Source organism: Arvicanthis niloticus, chromosome 13 (assembly GCF_011762505.2).
Source record: "Arvicanthis niloticus isolate mArvNil1 chromosome 13, mArvNil1.pat.X, whole genome shotgun sequence".
NCBI lineage: Eukaryota > Metazoa > Chordata > Mammalia > Rodentia > Muridae > Arvicanthis > Arvicanthis niloticus.
In genome coordinates, this window is record NC_047670.1 from 50,119,875 (window position 1) to 50,140,924 (window position 21,050).

The 21,050-nt window shown below is 48.1% G+C and overlaps 2 protein-coding genes across 2 annotated transcripts; both read right to left on the reverse strand.

The window, feature by feature from the left end:
* Cyp11b2 (cytochrome P450 family 11 subfamily B member 2) lies at positions 1-6,582 on the reverse strand. The gene is made up of 9 exons (XM_034517190.2): positions 6,189-6,582; positions 5,648-5,803; positions 3,949-4,148; positions 3,621-3,824; positions 3,185-3,339; positions 2,138-2,304; positions 1,823-1,901; positions 1,543-1,731; positions 1-1,275 (listed from the first exon to the last, which is right to left on the reverse strand). Exons 1-9 carry the CDS (start codon positions 6,431-6,433, stop codon positions 1,162-1,164), a joined length of 1,509 nt encoding a protein of 502 aa, XP_034373081.1. The 5' UTR covers positions 6,434-6,582; the 3' UTR covers positions 1-1,161.
* Positions 6,583-16,968: 10,386 nt separating this feature from the next.
* On the reverse strand, positions 16,969-20,528 carry LOC117719256 (lymphocyte antigen 6D-like). Its single transcript, XM_076911506.1, has 3 exons — positions 20,449-20,528; positions 19,290-19,388; positions 16,969-18,641 (listed from the first exon to the last, which is right to left on the reverse strand). Exons 1-3 carry the CDS (start codon positions 20,525-20,527, stop codon positions 18,466-18,468), a joined length of 354 nt encoding a protein of 117 aa, XP_076767621.1. The 5' UTR covers position 20,528; the 3' UTR covers positions 16,969-18,465.
* Positions 20,529-21,050: the final 522 nt, after the last annotated feature.

The following is a 21,050-nucleotide window of genomic DNA, read 5'->3' on the forward strand; positions in this document are numbered from 1 at the left end:
TTGATGGAGCCAAGAGGGCAGGAGTTCCAACCGCTTTCCATGGCTTGCAGAACACCGACTTCTTGTCTTCCACATGGAGGCTATCTCTGTGGGTCTGTGACCTCACTCTCTTCTTGGGAGGCTCTTTGAGGATTGGATTAGGCACAACCCAGTAACCTTGTTTCACAAAAATTACCTCGTTAAAGACCCTGTCTCCACACTGCCTCATTCTCAAAGGCCCTAGAGTTAGGAATTTGGCACCCAAAGTTCAAGTAGATGTGCTTCGGTGCCGAGCACAGGACACCCTGTGAGACCGTTGTTCTTGGCCAAAACATTTTGCCTTACATTCTTGCAACTGAAAGGAAACCTGAAAAATGCTCATGCTCTGGGCCACTTTCACAATTCAAGAGAATAAGCCTTTGTCCAAGCGGCATGAGCTGGCAGAAGTCAACACCCTGACCTCCTGGAAGAAGTCATCCATCCCTGTAGGAACTTCACAACTATCAGGGTTCCAGCAAGTCCTCCTGCCTGCATCTTTGATACCACCACCACCTAGTCCTTAGCAAGTGCAAGTGTGCCTGCTCTTATAAATGCTGTAGTCACCAGCTCATACATACCAACTCCACTGTGAAACTGCTTCATCAAACAAAACACAGAGATATCTGACTATCTATCACCTATCTATATATCTATCTATCATCTATCTATAATCTATCAGCTATCTATCATCTATCTATTAACTATTTATCATCTATTATATATCTATTATATACCATCTATCTATCATCTATGCATCTTTCTGCCCCCACAAACCCATATGTGTGTGTGAAAATGTTTTTGTGGCTCATGTCATAATAATGGGTAGCACAAGGAAGGGATTGACTTCTGGTTTTACTCTGAGGCCCTCGAAAGGCCATGGACACCTGGAGTGACCTTTGGAAAACATGGGGAAGGCCACCCAGCAGAGATTGCTTGCTGCCACCAAGATACTTCCAATCTCTTCCCTGGCCTTGCCTGTCCCTGATGCTGGAGGTATTCAGCTGTGAACCTTGTACAGATGTTAAAGGATGGCCATGGACATCCCCTACCCCCATCCCCCCCAAAAATTCTGCTGGCAGAGAAATGTGACCTTGGGTGTCAGGACAGAGGTAGGCTGGTAGCCTGACTAGGATGCAAAAGTGACTAGCTGACAGGCCGGAAAGTGAGGACTGGGCTGGAGCTGGGCATCAAGACAAAGCGGTAGACCATCTGCACGTCCTCTTGCCTCAGTGTCTCCACCTGGAAGGTTTTCAGTATCTGGAACACAAGGTTGGGGTGGGGAGAGTCCGTATGGCCTCCTCAGCAGGGCATAGCACTGGCCCATCTACTGCTAAACTGTTTAGTGCAGCCACCATGCTGAAAATAGGACTTCCTGTGGAGGCCGGAGGGCTCAGCTCTGCTCTGGAGACCTCATCAAACACAAAAAGCCCAGATAGACCCTGAAGGCCTATGCTTTTGTTCCAAATACTGCCTATCAGCACCCCCCACCCCCACATCTCACAAGCCCCACCCAGAGCTGCTCACATGGTGAAGCAGGAACAGTATCTCCACCTCTGCCAGACGCCTCCCCAGGCACTGACGCATCCCAAAGCCAAAGGCCAGGTGCTGGAAACTCCTTTTCCTCTCCAGCCAGCGCTGAGGCATATAGCGTTCAGGCCTTGGGAACACTGCAGGGTTTCGGCCCATGGAGTAGAGATAAAATAGGACCAATGTCTGTGGGCAGATGCCAAAGGCAAGGTCAGCTGCCTCTTTGAGGTAATGCAGAGCAGGGCAGGCAATTGGTGGGTGTATGAAAATCACTCACCCCAGCAGGGACATGATAGTTCTGAAGCACCAAGTCTGAGCTTAGAATTCTCTCCAAAAAGCCACCAACAGGATAGAGCCTGGAGATGAGGAAGCAACAACAGAGGCCTCAGATATGAACGGCTTCTCCTCTCCACATCGGCACCTTTCTCCCTCAGATCCTCCAGGGCTGTCGTTCCTGGATCTGCTGAGCTCAGCCAACAACCTCCCGAGGAACAATAGCACCCAGCCATAGGAAGAAGAGCAGAGAACATGGACCCAGAAAAGAAAAGAGGGAGTACTGAACAGCAGGGAAGGAAGGGCAGTCACCACCTACCTCAAGGTCTCTTTAAGGGCAGCCCTCAGCAAAGGCAGGTCTGACAGGGCCTTCTGGGGATTTGCAGTGATGCTGGCCTCAGCTGCCAGGCTCTCCTGCCGCAGGGCCTGCTGAACATCTGGGTTCCGAGCCAGCTCAAAAAGGGTCATTACCAAGGGGATTGCTGTCTATAGAAGCCAGAGAGCAGTCTCAGACACCCTCCCCAAGGACATCAATACTACAAAGATGCCCTTCCCTAGGGGAAGTGCATGGACATAGCAGAATAAGAACCCAGGGAGTCGTGATCTTTGCCCTAATGTTTACCTAAATTCCTTGCTCTAATTCCTAAGAGACAGGCCACAGACATCCCAGTCCTGGACACTGTCTAAGTACCTTCATGGTCTGGTGCTCACAGCCCGCTCTGATACACAGTGGTACCTGGGTGTCTTGTTGGGACATGGCCACTCTACATTTTCCAGTACCTGAATGACAATGGCTGTCCTCAAGCTCCTCAGCACTTACCTCACTTCCCAAGCCTGAAATAGGTCCACGTTCCCCACCCTACCTCCTCTTGCTTGAGTGAGAGGCTCCTGAGTGATACCCTAGCCTCTATATCCAGATTGCCTCTTTTCACGGCACAACCCACAGAAACAGCCTTTGAAGTCTCTCACTGATGTCACCAGCCTGCCTCCGTGCTCCACCTGGGCATGCTGACTCTGTGTGCATCTAATGTGTTATAAATCCTGATGCATGGCTCTTCTTGATAGAACCCTCCCTTCTGTTGACCTCACCTGTCTCCTTGTCTCTTGCCTTAGGCAGCCAACCACCCACCCCGTTGCCTCCCATCCATGAGCCCAATGTTGCCCGAGCAAAGGCTCCTCTTTCATGAGCTCACTGATCTCTGCCTATTCACCTAAAGACCTCTCTCTTCCTGGCATACCTCTAGGTACAGCCTTCAGTCAAGGGCAAGAGGCTCCAGGGAGAAAAAGCCTGGGTATGCAGGTCATAGGAAATGCTTTGGGGAACACAGACAAGGACTCCCGGGGGATCCCCACAGCATGGCCTGACCGTGTCTACGCTCCCAGCAGTGAGCTCCATAGAGTTCGCTTTGATGGCGTCGAGAGGCAAAGCTCCATGAGATATCAGTTCTGCCACAATGCCACTGTAGGTCTGAGGATTACCAAGTCTGAGCTCCTGGTGCACCTTCCAGATACATCTGTTGGCTAGGGATGTGAGGTGGGAGCTTCAATACAAGCAGCCACCGATGTCCTATTGTGCATCCCACCCTCATGATCCGATGACAGTCCCTACTCCCTCACCCCGCCTCCCCGTTATCTCTGAGTCAGTTCAGTCATAGGCTTAGTGGGAACACGTTAGAAGAGCAGGAAGCGGCAGTTGCCATCATTTGAAACGAGCCCAGTGTAAGCCTGAGTAAAGAGAAATGGTAACTAGGCTGACTGGGTGTCTCCTGTCCCACGGCACGGCCCAGGTCAGCAGCCCTCACCATACTCAGAGATGACATCCCAGGACTCAAAATGTTCTTTCCACACCCGGGTGCTTGTCCAGCGAGTCAGGCTCTTGGGTAAGAACATGAGCTGTGTGGTGGACTTGAACACAGAATGCAGGGCATGGATGAACTTCAGGCTGCCAGGACTCAGGTCATGGCCAAGGAGACCCAGCCGCTCTCCAAAAAGAGCAAAGTTGCTGGCTGCAGAAAGAATAGTACCCCTGAAATAAGGTAATCCCTGTCATCAAGACTGCCTTGGCTCTCCCTCCTAGACATGCCTCCCTCCCTGACGCCCTTAAGTTGAGACTCTCTCCTGGCCACATACCTTCTATAGTGTAGTTAAAGAGATTTGACTGGACGTCCATGGTAAGGCTCCCACGAGCATTCTGAAGCACCTTCTTTTTCAGCGTCTCCAAGAAGTCTCTTGCCACCATGTCCACCATGGGGACAAACTTTTGAACGGCTTTTGGTGACAGCACATTTGGGTTCAGCCGCAGTCGATTGAAACGCCATTCTGCCCCATTTCTGTAGGACACAGAGCAGAGCTACAGACATCTCCAAGGGAAGACCCCAGGCCTACGTCCATCTTCCTGACTCAAAGAAATGAAAGACAAGAAATGACGAGCTCAGACGTAAACTCTGCAGGTCCTGACCCCACTCCTTTCTTCCAAAGCAGCCTCCATATGTTGGGCTAAATCAACTAAGTCTAAAGTTGATTTAGCACATCCATACCCAGAGACAAAGGAGGCTCTGCCGACGAGCTCTGCCTACCTGGCCTAGACCACCACCCCACAGAAAAGAAGCCCTAGCTGAGCTCACTCGCCCTGTCATCCTGTAGTGTGTGGTCTCTGAGACATCAGCATCTGCCTGTCTCAGCTAAGGGATCCCATCTTCCCTAAGGCAGGAGCCTCAGCAGAGGACCACTCACAACATCCACAAACTGATGACCAGGATGCAGGGCTCCCATGGCAATTCTCCAGTAAATGACAAGCAGGAGTTTGCATATTGAGCCACACAAGCAGGAAGCATGTCCTTTTATGTGCTAAAGCCTGTGATCGGCAGTGATCGCATGTTCATTTACACAGGTAGCCATACAGGACTTCAAAAACATATGTAAACAAGTCCCTGTCTGCACAAAATGTACACAACAGTCATGTACAAAGATGTAAATACACACAGAGTCACAGATACAGACAACACACACTTTCACAGCTATACAAAAAGACATGGACACATTTACACACATGCAAGAATACATACAGGTACATACTTGCACACATATGGGCTCTCTGCTTTCTCAAAGGTACATGCATACTTTGCCTACAGCTGCAATTTGCATCTGGCCTCCCTGCCAGATTCCATCTGGTAAGTGCCTAACCCGTGTGCCTATTTCCCAAAAATATTTTATCCTCAAAAGAGTTCCCTCTGACATGGACTGGTATGCCTGTATGACTTCCCTTGGTAGGCCTCCCAGAATCCACTAGTGCCCTCTTTCCGGCCTATCCACTCCAAGTACCAGGAGCCCCTGCTTAGCTCTCTAAATGTGCATCCAGCTGCAAGAGAAGACTCCCGCCTCTCTTACCACCTGACTCAGTCTTGATTGTGAGTCCACAGGAGCTCCAATGCCTTGTTCTGCACCCCTTCCAGCCCAGAACAGTCTATCTCAAATCTCTGGAAGCAAAATGACCCCATACAAAAGAAGGACTTCATTGCTGGATATCAGCCTGTGGCAGAAGCTGTCTGTGGCCCTAAGTCAGTGCCCCTCACCCCCTTTCCTGGGTCAACTTTGAAACTGGTAGTAAAGAGAGCCACATTCTAGAAAAGCCTATTCAAAGCAGAAGCTTGGGGCAAGAGGCATTCCTCTGCCACCTTCCTCGTCCTCAGGCCCAGGATCTGCATGGCATGGTAACAAATCAAGCCATGCTTGGCATTTACTGGTATCCACGCTGCCACCCAAACAGGATCTGCATCTTGTATCTAGGCCACCAATCTCACCTCCCTCCTCATTCCCAATGTCCACTCACAGTAAGAACACACCACGTCTCAGGCCACGAAGTTCTCTGTGGGCCATCCAGGGCTCCAGGTGCATCCGACGGGGGAGCATGCTCTCCACCTGGTGCAGCTTCTCAGCATCCTCTGGCAGCATCACAGACACTATCTGTGTTCTTCCTACACTGTACCTGTGGGGTGAAGCACACCCTGCAGTAAGTGAAATGCCCTCTACCTGAGCTCCCTGCAAAGCCAGCCCTGTCAGAGTACTCTCTCATCTCATCCTCTCCTAGCCCTTGCTTTCCCCCACAGCAGGGCTCACCCAGTGTCTGCCTGACTCCCCTCCACTTCAGCACCACAGAACTCTGTCCTCTCAGCAGTGAGCAGTGCCTTTCTCTGTCCATGGGAGAACCCATGAATCAGGCCCATAACCTCCTGTGCTCCCTCCCTGTCTTCCTACAGATGGAATGCCTGGTGCCTACTGGAGAATGCAGCACCTCATACCCTGCAGAGCCTGGGCAACCAGAGGGCAGGAAGCTCTGGCAGAGTTTGGCTATGGGTAAGGAAGCCCCTCACCTGAAAATGGGCCCCAGCTCCTGGAAGACCTGATGCATCTCCAGGTGTAGGTTCTCTTGGCCCTGCTCCCTCAGGATCTGTATCATCTTCAGCCACTTGTTCCTGGAGTACTGTGGGATGGCTTCAAAGGGCTGCAGTGTCTTGGGGGCCAGTGTTGCCATGGTGCCCAGTGCCCTTGTCCTGTGCAGGCACCACCAGGATCTTGCCAGCCACACATCTGCTTTCACCCTGAGAGCCATTGCCATCCTCCCTCTTCAGCTCACAGCCTTTTATCCTGCCTAAGTACTGTCCTGTTCGACTCATCACGTCATGGAAGAAACTGTCCCTGGACCTGTCTGAGACATTTGGGCTCTGGTCATGGCTGGGGTTCAACTGTCAGTAGAAGCATATGACCAGCTCCCTAATACCTGCAAAGCCCGCTGGTGGGTAGAAACTGAGAGTGGGTATAGTGTCCACATGGGGGACTGTGTTGCCTGAGGCTTCTAGAAGGGGGCAGAGATCACTCTCTTCTTTCTATAGATGAAAAGAGGAAGATGGATGGATCCTTTCTCTTTTGAAGATATCATAGAAGACCTTGGTTTCTTTTAATAGACTTGGGTTTTGTGTTTAGGGGGGCGCTTTAGTGAAAATAAATCTAAGGACTAGAAAGTGTATAAAAGCATTGTGGTTTTCCTCCAACAACTTTGGATTCAGTTTCTTTAAAACGAAGAAAGCTTTTCATCATTGCTACATGTGAGACCAGAATAGCACTTGTGGCATCCTGGTAGTGACATCACAGTGGCACATGAAATCCTGAGAGCAAGCCTGTTCCCGGACCAGGACTGTCCTCTCCCATTATCCGTGGTCTGAAAAAATAAGACAAGTTTAAACATTAAGATTTTCACTCCCCTTATAGGTCCTTTGATGAAGGATATTGTTAGTCAGTGTTCTGCTACTATGGTGAAATACCGGAGATAAGAACTTACAAAGAGAAGAGGTTTATTTGGATTTGTGGTGCCAATCCATGGTCAGTTGGCTTTGTTGCTTTTGGGCCAGTGGTGAGTATGTTGTGGTTAGAATGTGCATGAGAGGAAACTGCTCACCTCACAGCATCAGGGAAGTGAAAGAGAGAGAGACAAGAAGGGTCTGGATCCTTTCAAGTTCACACTCCCAACATGACATAAGTTCCTCCTGCAAGGCCCCAACCTGTAAAAGTCCTACTATTTTCCATTAGTGCCACAGGAGGATGACCATATCTTCTATGAGCCTTTGTTTAAAAAACAAAATGCACGTTCTAATTAGTGTAAATATGGATAAAATTTGGGAGTAAAGCTGATCCATACAAACGTTGTTTTGAACTCTTTTCTTGGGGGTGATATAAATGGCTCAGCAATTTAAAATGTGCTGTTCTTGCAAAGAATTTAAGTTCCCAGCACCCATATCAGGGAGTTTGAAACTGCCTGTGACTTCAACTCGAGGGATCCAACTTCTTCTAATTCAGGCACCTGTACCACATATCCAACCCACACACAGAAACATACATGTGGACACAGACAAAGACTCACAGAGAGAGAGACACACAAAGACTCTAACGCAGATATAGACTCACATCAGATATACACAGACACACAGAGACACACTCACACAAATACAGACACATACACAAAAACACAGAGACTCAGACAAACACACACACGTACACACACAGAAAGAGACATACACACACAGATACAGAAACACACACAGAAATAGACACAGGCACATATACATACACACAGACACATATAGAGACACACAGACACTGTGGTGGTTTGAATATGCTTGACCAGTAGAGAGTGGCATTATTAGGAGATGTGGCCTATTGAAGGAGGTGTGGCCTTGCTAGAAGAAGTGTGTCACTGTGGAGGTGGGACTTTGAGGTCTTAAATGTTCAAGTTATCCCCAATGTGAAACATATCCAGTCTCCTCCTGGTTATCTTCCAATAATCAAGATGTAGAAATCTCAGCTCCCCCAGTGCCATATCAGCCTGCAGGCTGCCATGCTTCCCACCATGATGATAATGGACTGAACCGCTGAACCTGTAAGCCAGCCCCAATTAAATGTTGTCCCCTATAAGAGTTGCCTTGGTCATAGTGTCTCTTCACAGCAATAAAACCCTAACTAAGACAGACACCACAGAATTAATTAAGAATAAATCAATCTTCTTTTAAATCCTTTTTACTTTCGCTTTCCCAAATGAGTTCAGGGGTAAACTTGTGTTGTTTCCATTTTAGCTAAGACTGGTTAGAAAAATAAACTTCAAATTTATTATTGTTTTATTGAGTATCTGTGTGTGGATGCTTTTGTACATGTGTAGAGGTTGGAAGTCAGCTTTCAAGAGTCAGTTCTCTCATGTCACTGAGATCCAGGGATTGAACCCAAGTCATCGGGCTTGAATGACAAATGCTATTAAGAGGTGAGCCACTGAAGAACCAGCCTGCCTCCATTTAAGGCTTAAGAGCCATCTTACAGTAAAGACAAACTAGGCTTATTCCAAAGCTTGACTAGACTTCTGTTTCTCAAGAATCGGGCTATGTTGCACCTGTATCCTTAACTACAAATGATTTAATTGGACACTGTTCCAGAAATGGCAATCATGCCTTCGCTTCAAAAAGTTGTTTATAACCATCTTGCAACCTTAACTTTGTTTCAAAAGGTTGTCTGACCACTCACAACTGCCTTGCTATGACAACCTGTTGTTATGACTACCTTGTTATATCCACCTTTCAACAATGTCCTTGCTCCAGGAGGAACCGATTTGTTATGCTGGTGTTCTCCCGTAATCCCACTTGCTTTGCCCACCAAATCCCCCGTTTGGAAACCCCCTACCCCTGAGCTATACAAACCTTATCTTCCTCACATCTAGTGCTCAAACCCCTCCTTAGGGAGAAGCAGCCCATTACACAAATTAAAAGGCTCGCTTTAATAAATTGCTTGCTTTAATTAATTTGGACATGATGATTTGGGCCCGTGGTCTTTCTTCTCACATTTTTGAAATTAGCACCATTTCACATCCCCTCCGGAAAAATATTTATTCATTTTATTTTTATGTAAGAGTAATTTGCCTGATTTTGTGTGTGTGTGTGTGTGTGTGTGTGTGTGTGTGTGTGTACCACATGTGTGTCTAGAGTCCTTGGAGGTCAGTGTATAAGCTCTCTTGGAATCGGAGCTGTGGATGGTTGAGAGTTACCATGTTCATGCCAGGAACTAACCCACATTCAGATAAAAAGAGTATTTTGGAAGAACATTTATCCTCTGCCTTTTTGCTTGCTTAGCCTCCCTCCTGACATGTAGTTGACTTCTCTGTTGCTGCTGCTGCTGCTGCTGGTGATGGTGATGGTGATGGTGATGGTGATGGTGATGGTGATGGTGATGGTGATGGTGATGGTGATGGTGATGGTGATGGCGATGATGATTCCTTTCCTGAAAGCAGAATCAGCATTTCCAAGCTTCCATTGTTGAATAAAGACGAGCAACTTCTGAGAATTTCCTGGGCTTCCAGTACTAGACTGGGACTACAGAGGCATCCCACCGTGTGAACTGAGTAATTACTGGCCCTCACCCATTAGTGAAAGATATTCTGGGACTGGTCTGGCTGTGTAGGTGATCCACATAAGGTGAAGAATGAAACTTAAATCAGTACCATCTTTGCAGACAGTGGGTCAAAACCTCCAGGGTCTGACCTCATGGCTTCTCCTTACACATTTAACCACAATAAAACTCTTGATAAGGGTTTCATGTAACAATTATCACAGCAAAGCTTTAGGCTGGGCTACATCAAAACTCCCTAGCAAGGTAGCAAAGTTTTGCCACCTTTACAATAAGAATGAATTCTATTGGTTGATAAACAGAGCCCAGGGCCAGGACCTAGAGGAAGGATCGGTGGTAAGCATAAGGATGGATTCTATTGGTGGAAGATGCAAAGTACCTGGAGCCTGTTAGACAGGGATGACTGTGTTCACTGAGAGACAAAGCCAAGGATTGGACCCTAAACAGTCCTCAGAATATTGAGGGGATTCAGGTAGAGTCTGGCTCCTAATAGAATAGCCAAGGGTTACCCAGGTTATTTGACCACTATCAGGGGCATTCCTGGTGACCAGGCATCACCCATTTCCTTCCATTGAAGCAAATAGGCTCAAATGATTGACAGTCCTGGTTTCTCCAATGCTTACTCTATGCTGTGTTTCCTGCAGCATATATGACTTGGTAATCCCACTAAAACAGATTCTCAGCTATTGTGGGATTGTGGGCCCATCTCCTCTGCTCCATTGCTGGGATGTTCTTTGGCCTGAGGTTATGTAGGTCTAACACATGCTGTCACAATTGCTATGGGTTCGTGTGTACATCTGCCCGGCCATGTCTGGAAATCATTATCTCCTTGAAATCCTACATCCACCGCCTCTGGCTCTTACAACCTTTCTGCCTTCCACATAGACCCCTGAGTCCTGAGGAGAGGGGTGTGAAATGAATGTCTCATCTGTGTCTGAGCACTCCACGACAGTGTTATTTATAACTGTCATTTACTGTAAGTAGTTTCTCTAAAGAGGATTGGGAGATACACTGATATATAGGTGATTATGTTGTAGGATTAATTTTAATTTCTATCTATTTAGCAGAATAGTAATACTAGATTTTTCCGTATAGGCCATTACCATAGATTCTTAGCCTCATTGACGGTGTTTGCTGTAAATGCCATTTCATGGAGTATTCATTAAACCCAATTTATAGAAGAAGAAGAAGAAGAAGAAGAAGGGGAAGAAGAAGGAGGAGGAGGAGGAGGAGGAGGAGGAAGAAGAAGAAGAAGAAGAAGGGGAAGAAGAAGGAGGAAGAAGAAAGAAGGAGGAAGAAGAAAGAAGAAGGAGAAGAAGGAGGAGGAGGAAGAGGAGAAAGAGGAGGAAGAGGGAAGAAGAAGGAGGAAGAAGAAAGAAGGAGGAAGAAGAAAGAAGGAGGAAGAAGAAAGAAGGAGAAGGAGAAGAAGGAGGAGGAGGAGGAAGAGGAGGAAGAGGGAAGAAGAAGGAGGAAGAAGAAAGAAGAAGGAGAAGGAGAAGGAGAAGGAGAAGGAGAAGGAGAAGGAGAAGGAGAAGGAGAAGGAGAAGGAGAAGGAGAAGGAGAGGAGGAGGAGCTTGTTCCTCCCGTGATGCTCATCCCACCGTTGCAGCAATGGGCATACCTTGTCAGGCATACTAGTAGCACAGCTCACAGGGTTTGCAACTAGGTGATATGGATGGCTACTTTTCTCCTTTATCAGCGTGCATAGTACCTACTGGTACTATGAAAGATGGCCAGTGCAGATGAAGCTTCCAGTTGAGAGCCAGCTTGAGTCTACATCTCAAGGATGTTGTGCCTTCAGCAACAGGATCTTACTGCAAAATTCTGCACGGCAGAAATAGCATTGGTGATAGTCTGTGGTGCTTACGGAGCTCGCTAGAACTACCCAGTGGGCTTTATCCTGTCTCCGTCTGTTATGGCTCCCCTGATCCATGGCTCTAGACAGTTTGTCTGACAGCTTTTATTATCAGAAAAGCGCCTCCTTTGTAACCTTTGGCTTTATTTATTTGTCTGTGTTTTAAGGGGTACTTAAAACACAGATTTCTGTCGCTGTGATAAAACACTCTGACCGGAAAACAAAAGCGGAAGAAAAGATTTATTGCCACTTATTCTTCCAGCACACAATCCAGTGTTGAAGAAATCAAGGCAGGAAATGAAACAGAAACAACCCTGGAGGAGTGCTGCTTACTGGCTCCTCCACCAGCGCTGCCAGCACAGGGGCTCACAAGGTTCCATACAGCCTTGAGCCCTGGGACTCTAAGGCAGACTCAGCAGATGCACTACCCCAGATCTCCACCTGGGGGCGCTCATGAGCTGCACTTCCTGTGGTCCACTATGGCCCCAATCAGAAAGGATTCTCTTTGAGATTTGGTTCACACGTCTGCATCCCTTAAGACTGTCTGGACTCAAGTTGAGAGACTTCCCAAGTGGCACAGGGGCTCAGGAGACCCCAGCAGAGGTCCTGATGAGATAGATCTCTTATAGCATGTAGGACTCCAGCCTGTGTGTCTGCCTGTGTGTCTTGCTGCTGTTGCTGCTGCTGCTGCTACAGTAAGACCCCAGGGACCCCTGAGGCTAAAAAAGAGAGTTCAGGAAAGGTGAACTCCATCCAAATGTGAGAAAAGAAAAATAGAGCTGCCAAGGAGTTGGAATGGAAGAGCCTATGGGCAGAGAGGACAGGAGGTCTCTCCATGCTTAGAGTGCATAGCAGGAAAAGCCAGGTATTGGTGAGAGAAATCCCAGGCACAGTGCTAAAGCCCAGCAGGGTGTGTGTGTTAGCCAGGGACAGGTGTGATCCTGCTATTCTCTTGACTCACATCAGTCTTTTCAGCTCCCCATCCCCCGTCCTTTCCTGAGGTACAGCTGAGAAGAGGTGTGTATGAGAACTGCCATGGATCTTCTGCAGGCTGCAATATATGGCATGTCTGCTGTGGGCCTCAGCCCATATGAGATGCGAGGTGACCTTGGCAGACCCGTGCAGCCTGGATTCTTTGCATGTCCTTGGAGCGACAGAGCAGTCTGTTCCTTCCTCCTGTCTCCAAATGTGTGTTCTCCCCAACTCTAGCCTCTTGCACAATCCCTGCCTAATCCTGGAGGATTTCTAAGTCAGATTCCATGGCCCTTCACAGCTCAGAGGTTCCATCAAACACTTGGCTCTGTAGCCCCAGTTCTCCAGATTCCAACATCAGGTAGCTGTGTTGTGTTGATGGGAACTTCTCTTCAGAGTTTCCATTTGCTTTTTCCACTTCTCCAAAGAGTGCTTCTGCCAGGGCCATACCGTATATAAACTGCCTGGCTTGGGAGTGTGTCTTAGAGTTCTATTGCTGTGAAGAGACACCATGACCAAGACAACTCTTACAAAGGACAACATTTAATTGGGGCAGGCTTACAGGGTCAGAGGGTAAATCCATTATCATCATGGTGGGAAGCATGGCAGCATGTAGGCAGGCGTGATGCAGCAGGAGACTGTGTGCCACACTAGATATAACTTGTGCATATATAAGACTTCAAAGCCCACCTCCACAGTGATGGACTTCCTCCCACAGTGCAATACATACTCCAGTGAGGCCACACCTCCTAATAGTGAAGCTCCCGGTGGGCAAAGCATTCAAACACATGGGTTTATGAGGGGCCTGACCTATTCAAACTACCACAGGGTGGCTCATGACTGTAATTTCAGCATTTAGGAGGCTAAGGCAGAAAGATTGCTTCAAGCTCCAGACCATCCTGAGCTTTGTCATAAATTCCAGGCCAATTGAGACCCTGTCTCAAAAAAAAATCTAAATAATGAAATGAATAAGCTGTAAGCCTGGGTAAGGGTGTTTACCTACCTCTCTGGATGGAATGCTCCTCTCTCTGAGGCCTAAGGAAGGAAGTGTTAGGAACTCTCTGGTTAACAGCAGTGAGCTGCAGACACCCTTATCCTTGCTGCCTTGGTCTTCTCCCAGGCCAGTCTGAAACTGTGACACTCCAGTCAGGACTCTGACAAGAACAACCCAGAGGAGGGATTTGATGAACAAAGGATAAAGGTAACGCTTGTCCCAGCCATTGAGGATCTTGCCACAGAGCATCCAATGAAATCAAACTTTTTTTTCAAACAGAGACCTCAAAAAAAAAATCTCCCCTCTGCCAACTTGTGAGCAAATCAAACTCTCAAAAATACAGACATAAGGGACCAGTCCTTCCCCTATGGGCTGCCCTGTTTCTGTTAATGACACTCTGAGTGGCTGGTGTCGACAGTTTGGCTTGAGTACCAGAGGCAAAAAAATAAAACAGAGGTTTAGTTGAGATCTTAGAAGTATGCATTTCCTCACCAAAAATATGATACTCTTAATGTATTACCTGAGGCGTTGAAGCCGGGCTCCAGGAAGGGAGGACAGGGGCAGGGGGACACAGGAGGGGAGGCCTCAAGACAGTTGCAACACATGTAAGAGAAGGGTGACTGAGAGTTGAAGTTGTAACTTCAGCTCAGGAGTCCATGTTTGGAGCTTGGGGAAGAGCCACTCAGCTTGAGACTATGAGTTGCTGTCCTCTTACCAGTACTCACCAATGCTAGAAGCCTCTGGTGATGGGTGGTACAATGTCCATGGCACACTGCTCTCTGCAGATATGGCAGGCTGGGTTCACCTGAAGTTTCACATGGACCAGACCTGGGTCAGGGATACTTCCCAGACAATAATCTCTTTCTTCTTGTTGTCAGCCTGTGTTCTCCCATCCCCCCAGGAATAGAAAGGACAGTACACCATATCCCTAATGTGTTCCGTGAATAAGAAGATCAAGACAGAAATAACTGTCACCAGAGGAAGAACTTTTGCTGGAGACTACACTATGCTACTCCCAAAAAGGCCATCCAAGATAGTGACAAGGTTTTATTCTGACTTGTAAAGCTTAGAAGAAGCCATGAGAAACCTCTGTGTTCCCTACAAAGACTATAACAAAACAATACAAAACAGAAAACAGGCAGTCAATCTTCAGAAGTCCTTCTTCCTGTCTCTACTAGGGCAAATTGTGGAGTGGCCACAGGCATATCAGCCTACATCTCACAGGGTGCAGGATCTTAACCATCCTTGACATTTCCGGATGCCTGTTATTGGGCTTTTTAAATGCTCAGTTACCTGAGAAATGGCTTTGTTTAAATGGGTTTGTCTCTCTGCATTTAGGAGCAGATTCAAAAAAGTAAAGCAAAAAAAGTCCTCACTTCCTCTCCCCAGATATCTTCTACTAAACTCACGTTGCTGATTTAAGGAGGAGGAAGAGTCTTTCTGCTCCTGTGGGTGGATAGGTGCTGTTGGACATTCTCAGGAATTCACAGGGACCTCTGTAGGGTTTCACTCCAAATTCTAACCCAACTTAGATCTCAGCCTCTGATCTTTCATCTTACATATCAGGCTGTGAGACGCAAGTAGCAACTCTGCCCACACGGGGAGCTTGCTAAATTGGTTTCTGTTCTGCCTGATCCCTTGTCCAGATCCCTCCTCTTTATGGGCCCCAGAAAATGCTGTGTGCTTTCAACATCCCTGAGATGCATTTTGACATGATTTTGAGTATTTGAAGTTGTTAGATGTGGAAAGATTGTCAGCATTTTCAGAGTCTCTGGCTCATAAATCTCCTAAAGACAGTTAGTTGCTTGCAGCACCCATGGAAGAGTCTCCATGGCTGCAGTGGGGAGGTGGGTGCTCACTGGCAGCATTTGCCTTGGGGCTGCAGTGAAGTCTCCTTGCTCTGGGCATCTTCCAAGCTCCCCTTGCAGAAATCTGATCACATTTGAAGAATGACTGTTCATCAGCCTTTTGTTCTCTATATAATATCAGTCAGTAGTGTCAGTGTCTATAAAAACATACAGTAAGTAGCCAAGCCCACCTCCTTATGTGCCCAGTCAACATATATTTGCTGCAAACACTCTGTGCCAGGCACTGAGTGCTATGCCAGTGAAAGGCAAGTCTTCACTTTCAGGGTGACTATCTACTGTCAACCTAAGCTACAGGAAGGTATGCACACATAATGAGCCAAATTATTTTAGTAATGTCAAATGTAGACATGATATAATTGCTTGTGGCAAGACAAGGACTTGTCGAGGTGAAGTGCCACCCATTCTGTAGGTCAGACATCAGGAAGGGTGACTCTGTGTGGAAACACTCAGTGGGACTATTGCTCACAGTATAGTAAAAGAGGTGACGTAGGGGTGTGTGTGTGTTGGGGGGGGGGTCCTACCTATCTTTTTTCAAATACATCCAACAGACACAATGCCCAGGTGTCCCTGACTCATAACATTTGGGTCTATGATGTCTTGATGTTGTGACAATGTGAACATATCCACACCCCATTTTATTCTTCACTTTAGTTCGAGATTCAGTAGCTGACGTGAGCAAGCCAATGTGTCAATGTAACGTGGGCTTTGGATTAGGTGACTTCACCCCAATCCAGGAGCAACTGTGGATAAAAGCCAGCATCCTCAGAGTTTCTGCACAGGAGGCTAGTAATGAAACACATGCATTAAAAGCCCGCAGGACTATGGCTTTTACCTCTTTCAGACAAAGGACTTAAATCATGCCCTAGCAGCACCGTTAAATGTCAGCAGACGATGGCATAATACAAGAAATGTACAAAGGGGACACAGCCATCAACCTGGCACTGTAAATTCAGCTCAGCATCCATGCAAGAGGATGGAATGAGACATTTCAAACAGCAAATGACGACATCGGTTTGGCAATCAGAAGACCTTCACCCTAAGCATTCTCAGAAGTTGCTTTTAAAAAGAAAAGAAAAGCAATCATAGATATGACAAAGAACAGGAAATTCAGAACGGAGAAATCAATTTTGGTGACTCACACAGATACTGGTTGACAAGAGAGGGACACTCTGGACAGAAGCCAGGCAGTGACTGATGGCAGCTAGCTCGGGTGGCATCAGCAACTCAAGCGAGCTCCTTTCCTTGGGCAATCGGGGATCGCCATCCGCACTGAAAGATCTCTTTGGCCTGCAGTGTCTGGCCAGCATCACCCGTGTTAACACTAACCCACAGCTCCCCACACCATGCACACCCAGAGTGGTCAGTGAGCCTGACCCTGCAGTTCAACTGCTCTGGTCCTCATCGCTTTCATTAACCTGCAAAGTGGTGCTGCAAAGATCTTATCAGTAGTTGGGAAACACTGTCATAACAAAAAACAACAGATTATTACACAGTTTTATAAATTAGACAAAATGAGACTATAGCATAGTTTATTTGTTTATTTAGAGATGGTCTCTTATCTTCCAGGTTGGCCTCACGTGACTTCAAACTTGCTATCAAGCCAAAGATGTCCTTGACCTTCTGACCCTCCTGCCTCCACCTCCCAAGTTCTGGGGTTATAGATGGAGCCAGAGCGTTCCCTTGACACAGCGCTGAGAATGAAAGCCGGGGATTCACACAGTGCAAAGCAAGCCCTCTACCATCTGAACCACATCTTGGGCCTAATTTGTTGTTTCTGCCTTTTTGACACAAAGCCTTGTATTCTCATTTTACTGATAAGCAAGTGGAAAACCCAGGGCACGGATATGGTACCTCACAGCACAGCCTGGGTAAAGGGGGGAAACACCACCATCTGGGCGCCTTTTGATCAGGCCTAGATGAGGAATAATCTATGAAAAACACCACAGAAAGTACTTGGAATGGAACAAGGGCCTAGAGTGAATGACATGATTAGCTCACAGTGCTCTAAAGATGGCTCTGGAGAGCTAGGGAGAATCCAGCCAGGGGAGTCACCCACCAAAACTGCTGCCAGTTTAGAATTTAGTTCCCAGATCCATTCTCTTTGTCCGGGCAAAGCGTTGCCTAGGCTTTCAGATATGAGGAGAGAAGCAGACACACACTGAATGGTGGCAGCTTCTCTTTGATGGAAGATGTACAATCGCTTAGGATGACTGTCAGGGTTCTGGAGCTGGACCACTGGCAGAGAAGAGAGGAAACGCTTCAGGCTTCACTCACAGCTGGACAGCTCTGGATGTTCTTTGCTCCAGAATAGACTGGCGTTCACAGGGGCTCCTGAATTCCTGAGGAGATTGGTGTTGTCTCAGGATAAAATCCTGAGGATCCATCCCAGGGATGACGTATTTGAGGCTGTAGGCTACACAGCTGGCATTGCATGCAACAACCTTGCTGAAGCCGGTCTGACCCACAGCTTGTTCAATCTAGTCTGTCTCAGCATCTGCTCTTCTCTCACATCCTGAAAGGAGGCCTTTCCATAGGGTTTCCATTTACCAAGTGTCTTTGAATTCAGGTTAAAGCAGCACATTTCACTCCTGGGCCACCAGTCAGCAGGTAATGACAGCATTGAAGTTCAACTCTTTTGAAGTGGCTCAGTTCCTCTGAAGTAGTCAGAGGAAACCATGGGATTGGGGGGGGGGGGGAGAGAAGAAAAGGAAGCAGCTCAAAATAGCTCATTGGGCTTCCTGAGGGGCCTACCTCAGCCCCCAGTATCAGGTTCAGGACCTTGACAACTTCCTCAAACCGACTCTTGGAGGCCAGCAGATGACCAGACCAGAGTTCTGAATGTAGCACTCTGGGCAGTAGCCCCAGTCTCCGTTAGCCACAGGGGTGAGGCTGTCTCTTGGAATCCTTCTGATTGGAGTTAAACAAGTACCCTGCCTATGGCTACACATTCCAGTCTCACGATGACACCAAGCCCGGACTCTTAACTCGGCTGCTTGTGAGCCTGTGTGCGAGTGCTGCACCTACCAGCTGAGATAGGTATACCAGATGCTGAGAGTCAGCAGTCCCCAGCTAACATGGAGGCTCCCACTACTGTTGCAGAGGTCCGTGTTGCAGCAGGAGGCTCTAGAGTTGTCTGTGGTCTGATGAATGTCAGGGCAGGAAAATGAACATGTTTTTGTCACAGACGTTTGCTGGCCTGGCCGTGCAGAAACAGAGGGCAGAGGGTCATTTACTGAGACCTATAAGACCCACTCCTGGCCCCGTCAGCAAACCCAGGTCACCTGCAACCTTCAGTTCAAAAGGTCAGACAGCAAGATGTCAGTAGGGTCAAACTCAGGAGGTAACCAGGTTCAGGGCTCAGTATGGGGCTATGGTTAAGGCTTAGCATGTAACCAGGGCCAGAGCTCAGGGTCATGAAGATCAAGACTCAGTGTGACCAGGATCGAGGTTCAGAGTATGATGAGAATTGAACTCAACATGGGACCCAGGATCGGGGCTCAGAAATATGACTAGGGTTACTTGCTCTCCTCCCCCCTCCTTTCCTTTCTGAGTAGCTAGCACTCTTGGCAACAGTTAGAATTGCATGTTTCATGTGCCTGTACTACACACAGCAGGTCACTTGGAATATCCCACCCACTCTTTCTAAGGCAGCGGCGCTGGGTTTCATTTTGCAGGGAGGACTGGACACTCGAAACATTTTCCTGAACAGTTGCAGGAAGCTCTCAGGGCCATATCTGCCCAGCTTCCTCAATTCTACCAACAAGCTTTGCCTTAGGCCGGCATCCCCGGGTGCCAGATGCAGGTTCTGTCCCCTGACCTGCCTACCTAGGACCAAGATACTCACTATTCCAGATGGTCAAGCAGTAGCGGCTCTTGTCTGAGCAAAGTGCAGGCCTGTAACAGTTCTCTTTACCACTGCATTCATGACACCGCAGCGCCTGAGCTGGAGAGACACAGCTGGGGTCAGAGACAGAGGCACTTGATAACCACACCAGACAGCATGGGACCCAGCTCTGAGGAGAGCACTGACCATCAAGCAGCCCATTCTGTTCTCCAGCCACCCACATAGCCTCCCAGCAATCATGCTGAGGTGCCAGAGCATAGGGCCCTGTCTCTGGGACAGAAAACCAAGGCTCTGAGCAACCCACAGCCCTTGCTGCTGATCGTATGCCAGAACATCACTAGCCAAACGATGCTAATTCTACAAGACTTTGCCAAAGAGACAGCAAGTCTAGCAGGACAGCTATGCTTAATAGAAAATAGTGAGTGAGAGGACCAGTGAGATGGCTCAGGGAGTAGAGACACTTGCTGCCAAGCTTGAAGACCTGAGTTCAAATCTCCAAAATCTACAGTGGAAAGGAATTGGTTCCAACAAGTTGCCTTCTGACTTCCACATGCACACTTTGGCATGATCACATGTATACACACACACATACACACACACACTCTCTCTCTCTCTTTCTCTCTCTCTCTCTCTCTCTCTCTCTCTCTCTCTCTCTCAGAGAAAGGGAGGGGAGGGGAAAGGAAGGGAAGAGGGAGGGAAGGGGAAGGGAAGAGAGGGAGGAGAGGAGGGGAGGGGAGAAAAGAGGAGGGGAGGGAGGGGGAGGGAAGAGGGGGAGGGAAGGGAGGGGAGGGCAGGGAGGGGAAGGAAGGGAGAGAGGGAAGAGAGAGGGAAAAGGAGGGGAGGAAAGGAAGGGAGGGAAAGGAAGGGGAGGGAGGAGAGAGGGAGGGAGATGGAGATGGAGGGGAGAGGAGGGGAGGGGAGAAGGAAAGGAAGGGAGAATATTAATGTAATTTAAGAATTTTAAGATGTGTGGAGCTACCCATGAAATGTCTCTGTGACTAGACTATGGGGCCTCCAGCAAGTCCAGTTCCCTATTCCAGCACCTCCTCTGGACAGCAGGGCCACATCATCTTGGAGCAGGTTCAGCCAGGTCATCCCACCCCTCAGGATGCCATTCAGGGACAGGATGCCAGACAGGGGTACCCATTTCCTTGCTCACCCGAGGATCCCAGCAGAATCAGGGGCAACAACCAAAGCAGGTGAGTCCTCATCTTGGGCAATGGGAACACGCAGAGCATGTGTCTGTGTCCAGCCAGCACTGGACCAGCCTGTCTTTATATCCCTCTTGCTCTAGTGGGTGGGGCTTTGGTCAGTCTCTCACCCCTGACTACCTACATGTGTCATCTCTGGGTGTGTGGTTGGAAGGTAAATACCTCCAAGAATTCTTTATCCAGTGCTCCAAACCCTCTTCCATACCCATCCTCCCTTTCCTCTGCTCCTTACAAAGCCCCCAATCCTGACTCCAGTCAGCTACGCCACTCTAAACAGCTGATTCTAAACAGGCCTTCATTGCGGAACCATTGTCTGCTCCTTGCTCATCTAAAAAAAAAAAAAAAAAAAAAAAAAGTTCCAGGCAGGGTTGAAAGGTCAGCAAAGGAGTCCCAGGTCAGAGAGCCCGTAAGGGAGCATGCTCACAAAGCCCCACTCCTTGGTGTGTAGATGGCATTTTCCCCTCATGTCCTCGAGGCCCCTTTGGGTCCCTCAGCCCCTCCAATAAGCCCAGTGAGGTTACTCTCCATGGCCTACGAGGAGACAGAAAAG

What these genes read in the sequence shown, in the direction of transcription:
- Cyp11b2 (XM_034517190.2), bottom strand. Translation starts at nt 6,433, where the DNA reads ATGGCAATGGCTCTCAGGGTGAAAGCAGATGTGTGGCTGGCAAGATCC. An exon ending in GCCCTTAAAGAGACCTTGAG is followed by an intron (nt 1,902 to 2,137) that starts GTAGGTGGTGAC and finishes CCTCATCTCCAG; the next exon opens with GCTCTATCCTGTTGGTGGCT. An exon ending in TACTGTTCCTGCTTCACCAT is followed by an intron (nt 1,276 to 1,542) that starts GTGAGCAGCTCT and finishes CTTGTGTTCCAG; the next exon opens with ATACTGAAAACCTTCCAGGT.
- LOC117719256 (XM_076911506.1), bottom strand. Translation starts at nt 20,527, where the DNA reads ATGCTCTGCGTGTTCCCATTGCCCAAGATGAGGACTCACCTGCTTTGG. An exon ending in GATTCTGCTGGGATCCTCGG is followed by an intron (nt 19,389 to 20,448) that starts GTGAGCAAGGAA and finishes GTGTCTCTCCAG; the next exon opens with CTCAGGCGCTGCGGTGTCAT. An exon ending in CTGCTTGACCATCTGGAATA is followed by an intron (nt 18,642 to 19,289) that starts GTGAGTATCTTG and finishes CTGCACGGCCAG; the next exon opens with GCCAGCAAACGTCTGTGACA.